This window comes from Heterodontus francisci, chromosome 2 (genome assembly GCF_036365525.1).
Source record: "Heterodontus francisci isolate sHetFra1 chromosome 2, sHetFra1.hap1, whole genome shotgun sequence".
Lineage (NCBI taxonomy): Eukaryota > Metazoa > Chordata > Chondrichthyes > Heterodontiformes > Heterodontidae > Heterodontus > Heterodontus francisci.
This window is the reverse complement of record NC_090372.1, coordinates 180544263-180552126: the sequence shown is the minus strand read 5'-3', so window position 1 is coordinate 180552126 and position 7864 is coordinate 180544263. Positions and strand designations below refer to the sequence as shown.

At 40.8% G+C, this 7864-nt stretch overlaps 1 protein-coding gene across 4 annotated transcripts in view; it reads right to left on the bottom strand.

The window, feature by feature from the left end:
- Positions 1 to 304: 304 nt before the first annotated feature.
- Positions 305 to 7864, bottom strand: part of svila (supervillin a) — a 390378-nt gene continuing 382818 nt past the window's right edge. For all 4 annotated transcript variants that reach the window (XM_068014363.1, XM_068014338.1, XM_068014349.1 and 1 more), the window contains one exon: positions 305 to 1268. In XM_068014363.1, coding sequence (XP_067870464.1) covers positions 1182 to 1268 — 87 coding nt within the window. In that variant the 3' untranslated portion in view covers positions 305 to 1181. The remainder of the gene's footprint in view (positions 1269 to 7864) is intronic.

The following is a 7864-nucleotide window of genomic DNA, read 5'->3' as shown; positions in this document are numbered from 1 at the left end:
GGAGTGTCACTGGCAAGGCCAGAATTTATTTCCCATCCCTAATTGCCCTTGAGAAGGTGGTGGTGAGCTGCCTTCTTCAACCGCTGCAGTCCATGTGGGTAGGTACACCCACTGTGTTACATTGCAAGGTGCTGTTGAATGAAATCAAGTGACTTGACAATGAGAGTTTTATTGTATTCTGATTTTGATCAGGATCAGTTGTCTCCAGTTTGTTACAGTTTTCAGCTGTTTGAAGAACTTCACTGAACAGTGCTTTGTTTCACTATCTGTAAACTGTCCAGAGAAAGATACCCAGAAAAACACATCCATTCGTCAACTTTTATTTTTCTAAATTGTATCACAAGAACGAAATTTGTTAGGCTGATGAGTATTAGAAATAGAGATTGTCAAACCTCTACCATAACAAGTTTAACTGAATGAGGCCTTTTCATCTAAACACCTGCTTCCATCAAAATTCAGACATCTGTTCTGTAGTATAAACTGTACACAAAAGCAAGGCACTATACATTTTGTAGATTCACGTAAAAAGTTACTCATTTGCGCAGTTTTCCCAATTTTCCATGCCATAAATACATTTTGTTCATGACAGCATCGAACAATGCTGACGGCATATTTCAATGCCTGAACTTGATAGCATGATTATCAGAATGCAAAAAAGGTATTTGTGGCATGATCTCAGTACAAGCAGTTTTCATTCAAATAGCCATCGTATTTTCTGGTTAACGCAAAAAGAAGTCGAAAGTGAATAAATGTCATTAACAATTAAATATTTTGTCATTAAACTGTAGTCACTTTTCATATTGTATTATATAAATATAAACTCTTCATGATTTTCTATCAGCTACACACAAAATAACACTTTACAAAATAAATCGCCTTCAAGATACATTGGCAGGATAGGGCCGAGTAGCATCTGTTGCCCATAAGTGCATTCTGAGGTCGAATGCAGACAACGGCACTGTCTCATTATGTCAACACTGTTAAAATTCTCCTCAACATGCACAAATTGACAAGATTCCCCAAAAAAGGCATTGCTGCCCTGAATGTGCAATTTATTTCCATACTGTGTTCTTTGACCAGACCACAGTTCATGATTGATCCACTGATGTCAAAATGATCTTCGGTGAAAGCTCCATTACTATGTAAATGTTTTAAAAAAAACTATGCACTGTACTACAAACTCAGAAAAGTCCTTTTGCTTTCTTCAGTTTAACTTGCTTCCAGGACGGCAGGACACTGAACTCTTCTCTTGTCATTTCTAGTGCTTTCTGCAAAAGAATACATCATTTCATTAAACTTGATTCACTTATTAGTGCAGCTGTATATGGGAGAGAAAATAGTTTAGTGCTAGACAGCTAATGAAATAGATAGTGGACAGACATTGTACTGATCAGGAAAAGTGAAGTATAGGAGTATACCTTAAGGTAGCAAGGCAGAACAAATTAGGTCACAAATGCAAGAGCAAAATTCTCCAGATGAATTCCTGATATGGGAAGAGATACCCAGCAATCCATTAGAGATGAGAGGAAAACAAAAGGCAAGTCAACTCATGCTATCTCAGCAGATGGCTAAAGAATAGCTTTGGATAAGAGGCTGGTAAACAAATCGCCCATCAACCCTCACTGATCTTTAGTGGCTTACAATAGGATTGTGATTCTATCTTCAACAATTAGAAAAAAACTATTTAAAAAAGGTATTGCAAATATGTCCGGCATAGAAATGCAACTGCTACCCAGCCAGGACCATCAAATTTCCAATAAGGCCAAACACTTCAGATTGCAATTCTATATTCCCACTCACTTACAGCCTAATACCAAAAGCAGAGATGATGGGCTCACTCAGGCTGTTATGTGAGGCAAGGGAGGAGATAGCAGGGGCTCTGACACAAATTTTCAAATCCTCTCTGACCGCAAGAGAGGTGCCAGAGGACTGGAGGATAGAGAATGTGGTACCATTATTCAAGAAGGGTAGCAGGGATAAACCAGGTAATTACAGGCCAGTGAGTCTAACATCTGTGGTTGGAAAACTATTGGAAAAACCTCTGAGGGACAGGATTAATCTCCACTTGGAGAGGCAGGGATTAATCAGGGATAGTCAGCATGGCTTTGTCAGGGGGAGATCGTGTCCAACTGACTGGATTGAATTTTTCGAGGAGGTAACTAGATGTGTAGATGAGGGTAAAGCAGTTGATGTAGTCTACATGAACTTCAGTAAGGCTTTTGATAAGGTCCCACGTGGGAGATTGGTTAAGAAGGTAAGAGCCCAAAGGATCCAGGGCAATTTGGCAAATTGGATCCAAAATTAGCTTAGTGGCAGGAAACAGAGGGTAATGGTCGAGGGTTGTTTTTGCGAGTGGAAGCCTGTGACCAGTGGTGTACCACAGGGATCGGTGGTGGGACCCTTGCTGTTTGTAGTGTACGTTAATGATTTAGACGCGAATATAGGAGGTATGATCAGTAAGTTCACAGATGACACGAAAATTGGTGGTGTGGTAAATAGTGAGGAGGAAAACCTTAGATTACAGGACCATATAGATGGGCTGGTAAGATGGGCCGAGCAGTGGCAAATGGAACTTAATCGTGCGAAGTGTGAGGTGATGCATTTTGGGAGGACTAACAAGGCAAGGGAATATACAATGGATGGTCGGACCCCAGGAAGTACAGAAGGTCAGAGGGACCTTGGTGTACTTGTCCATAGATTACCGAAGGCAGCAGCACAGGTAGATAAGGTGGTTAGGAAGGCATATGCGATACTTGCCTTTATTAGCCGAGGCACAGAATATAAGAGCAGGGAGGTTATGATGGAGCTGTATAAAACGCTAGTTAGGCCACAGCTGGAGTATTGTGTACAGTACTGGGCACCACACTGTAGGAAGGATGTGATTGCACTGGAGAGGGTGCAGAGGAGATTCACCAGGATGTTGCCCAGGCTGGAGCATTTCAGCTATGAAAAGAGACTGAAAAGGCTAGGGTTGTTTTCCTTAGAGCAGAGAAGGCTGAGGGAGTACATGACTGAAGTATACAAAATTATGAGGGGCATTGATAGGTTAGATAGGAAAGACTTTTTCCCTTAGCAGAGGGGTCAATAACCAGGGGGCATAGATTAAGGTAAAGGGAAGGAGGTTTAGAGGGGATTTGAGGAAACATTTTTCACCCAAAGGGTGGTTGGAATCTGGAACACACTGCCTGAAGGGGTGGTAGAAGCAGGAACCCTCACAACATTTAAGAAGTATTTAGATGAGCACTTGAAACGTCATAGCATACAAGGCTATGGGCCAAGTGCTGGAAAATGGGACTAGAATAGTTAGGTGCTTGATGGCCGGTACAGACACGATGGGCCGAAGAGCCTGTTTCTGTGCTGTATAACTCTATGATGCTATGACTCTCACTTGTCACACCAACTGGAAAAAAGTGTGTGCTGGAGCTTGTTCTATTAAAAAAATAATTTATACAAAAGTAAATATTGTGCTTGTCAAAAAATTGTCACAACAGCATTAAAACTAAGCAAATAGCACAATTAATTTCTTCCCCAACCCTTAAAAAGCAGCTTCCTCTAGTCAGGATTTAAGATTAGAATATGACGGTATGGAACTTAAATCTCTGATGAAGTCATCAACTCGAAACTTTAACTGTTTCTCTCTCCTTTGATACTGCCAGACCTGTTGCGTATTTCCAGTATTTTCTGTTTTTATTCTGCAAACTAAACTTGGTTTTGACTATTGCAATGTTAATACAGTTTGCTACAGGTACTGTCCACAGACTCACAAAAAAGTGAATTGAAATTGTTATTTGTTTAAGGCAATAGTTCTTGAGAAATAGATCAGCCAGTGCATACTAAACCTGCAATTTAGATAATGTGGCTAGGATCAGTTTGTCTAGGAATCAGTTTGGCTTTGTAAAAGGCTCGCAAAGTTTTATAAACTAATCATTAATATAAAAAAGGAAAACATTGCATAGTATAAAATTAGAATCCACAAAATGGCCGTGCTGTGGAAAGAATACAATAAACAGATCACCTCAGTTTCTCACGTGTTCGTTAAATATATTGCTCTTTACGCTGCACATTAACGTAGGATGAACAATATATATTTTTTTGAGAATATTGAGTTCATCATGCAAGGATTGACATTTCAATGGAACAGAATACATTAGCACTTCTCAATATTAGCATCAAGGCTTTCCATTCGACACAGAACACAGCCAGATGTATAATGCCACTTTTGTCTACTCCTAACTTTGGATTTGAGACTGAATGAATAAGATTGCACTATCCAACAGCAAAGAAAAAAAAAATCAACATCAAGATCACTTTGGCATATCTAGCCATTAAGATTGATCCCATTATGTAAAGGCCTCACAAATGTCATAGGCTGCCTTCTCTTTATCCTGCCCTCTCCATCTACCAACCTGTAATTCAATTGAAGGGAACAGTTCTTCATGTTCTGCTTGTCCCCTATTTGCCTGAATAATAAGATGCTAAGTTGACTGATGCCTCAGCTGAATGGGCAAGGTGCTCTGTGGGTACAAATACCAAGCCATGGCCCACTTCAAATTCATCTTATAATGTTATTGGACATTATAAGATGGAGACATTGTGAAAGTCTTGCTGTATGAACTATGCTTCTCCATTAGACAATAAACCATGTCAAAACAATTATCTTTTAGTCAAAGCTCATGTTCAATGCCTTGAAAAGGATGCACCTACCATTTATTTAGATAACTTGCAATGTTAATTACCAAAATATTTAGGCTAGAGTGTTTCAAATGCACCAGTAATGATAATATCCCCATGAGCTCAAGCATTTTGCTTAGACACTGCCTTGCCAATCCCCTATGTATAGAATTCAATTTATACAAGTAGAATTCTATGTCTGATTTCCTTAGCTGCTTGTGTGTTGAGGATAAGTAAGCCACAGAGGTTTTTTAGTACAGGAATCCGTGAGATTCCTTACAGTTTGTGATAGCTATTTTAAATTATTTTTCAAAGTGTAAAAAAAAGACCCAATACTCAGAATTCAATGTCATCAACAGCCTAAGGAAACCAGAAAGTGTTAGTTTCAACAGGAGTTAAAATTGTGATACTGAAGACTATTAACTCAATCCAATCACATAGCTAAGAGAAAGCAACCTGAAGCACACAGGGTTCAAATGAAGTTAGGTGAAATCGCAGATGAAGGAAAGTTTCCCAGTGATTCCTTCCACAGGATGGCCGCTAATCCTATTATGAAGCAGAAGAAAGGATTTGAGCTCTGAAAACAACGTGTACTGCTTTGCATCATCAAAGCTTCATCATTGGATCAAGTGATGTCATTATGAGGCATTGTTGGAACTGATGCTACTTAAGAAAAAAGGTGTTTTTTGCTAGCACTCCCCTAAAACTCAATTTCTGCTAATGCTTTTACCATGCACACGTCATAGGAAATTGTTCATCTCCCAGGGGTTATATAGCACCTCCATCATCCAAAGCAAATATGACAAAGTCAAGTAGCCTAACATCTGTATAGTCTGCTTACTATCAGATCTAGCTATTTGATGTCCAAGTATGAAAAATAGTGGCAATAATTTATGTCTTATCCCATTAAAAGTAGAGAAGTTTCCAAGATCTGGTGTACTAAAAAGGACCATCTCCATCAATTTGATTCTCAGTTAAATGCCAACATTATTTAGAATTGATGTTGAACCTCTCTTTATAAGCAGAACCATTTTGCCATGGTCAATTTAAGGTGTAAATGCTATTTTCTGTATTTAGCTGAATATGACATTATTAATAATGAAAGCACAAATTATGGAGAGACAGTATTATAGTGGGAATATCACTGAACTGGTATTTCAGAGGCTCAGACTAACGCCCTGGGGACATGGGTTCAAATCCCACCACCGTAGCTGGTGGAATTTAACGTCAATTAATTAATAAGAAGTCTGGAATTGAAAGCTAGTCTCAGTAATGGTGCCATGAAGCTATCATTGATTGTCGTAAAAACCCAGCTAGTTCACTAATCTTCTTCAGAGAAGAAAATCTCCTGTCCTTACCTGGTCTGGCCTACATGTGACTCCAGACCCACAGCAATCTGGTCGACTCTTAACTGCCCTCTGAAATGGCCTAGCAAGCCACTCAGTTGTCAAGGGCAATTAGGGATGAGCAACAAATGCTGACCTTGCCAGTGACACCCACATCCCGTGAGAGAATGGAAACAAATTAGATACTTCTGTCTACACCACAGAAAACTGATTAGGAACCAAACTGCTATTTCACTCGACCTACTAACAGTTACTGGAGTGGAGGGAACAGTTGGGAATTTGGGCTTGGACCCAATAAAGGAGAGTTTTTATAGAATGATAGAAATACGAGCACAGGAGGAGGCCATTCATCCGCTGGTGCCTGCAATGGTACTGGAATTCTCTCTCCAGTAATCCAATTTACCCCTCCCAGATCTTTTTATATTTCCTCTTTTAAAATTCTTATCATTCCCTTTTAAATAATGTTCTAGTCTAATGCCACTTGTGGTGAAGAATCCTATGGTGTAGTGGACTTTAGTTCAAATACCTTCCTTCCCTCTTGATTCTCCAGTGAGAATTCTGTCTCTCTGTTCACTTGCTCCTCATTCGATCAGCAATGGAAACAATCTTTTCACTATTTGTCCCCAGGTTTCACCCACCCTATCACTGGCTGCTCTTCTCTCACAATGTTGCTGCTGATGTTGCTCCCAGCTCTGCGAAAAATGCTGAGCCCCAAGCCCACCATATTCCCAGTCTCTCTCCGCTCTCACCCGAATCCCAAACCTGCATCGCCAGTCTCCTTCTCCACCCCCCCCCCACCGCCACACAAGCCCCAATCTCCCTGAACCCCACAATCTCCTACCTGTCCGAGACACCATCTCCTGACTCCCATTCCCCAGTGTTTCTGTCTCTATCAGAGTCTCGCCCCCTACCCTCATTTCAGTTTCTATTCAACCACAACCTCCATATCAATGTGTCACACTCTTGTGAACACCAGTCCTTTGCCATTCTCACCCCAACCCCCACCCCCCTCCGCAAGTCCAAATCCCTCTGCCCGCTCGTCCCTGTTCACACTAGACCTGCACTGCTCTCCTCCTCTTCACCCTAGACTTCTGGTAACCACCGTGAAATTTACTGAGAAAATGAAATTCCAATTCAATGGACTTTAACAAAGTAAGATGGTTGGAGGCCACTCATCTCAGCCCCAGGACACTGCTGCAGGAGTTCCTCAGGGTAATGTCCCAGGCCCAACTATCTTCAGCTGCTTCATTAAAGACCTTTCCTCCATCACAGTCTAACCTCAGTAGTGGGCAAATTTTTGGAATCTATTCTGAGACAGGATAAACTGTCACTTAGAAAGGCACAGATTAATCAAGGATATTCAGCATGGATTTTCCTGTCTGACCAACTTGATCAATTTTTTTTTGAAGTAATAAGGAAGATAGATGAGGGTAGTGCAGTGGTTTACATGGATTTTAGCAAGGCTTTTGACAAGGTCCCACATGGCAGACTGGTTAAAAAAATAAAATCCCATGGGATCCAGAGAAATGCAGCAAGGTGGATACAAAATTGGTTCAGTGGCAGGAAACAAAGGGTAATTGTTGACGGCTGTTTTTGCGACTGGAGGACTGTTTCCAGTGGCATTCCTCAGGGCTCAGTACTGGGTCCCCTGCTTTTTGTAGTATACATTGATGTAACTGTGGGGGGCATGATCAAGAAGTTTGCAGACGACACAAAGATTGGCCATGTGGTAGATAGCAAGGAGGATGCCTGTAGGCTAAAGGAAGATGTTGATGGTCTGGTCAAATGGGCAGTAAAGTGACAAATGGAACTCAACCCGGAGAAGTGTGAGGTGATGCATCTGGGGA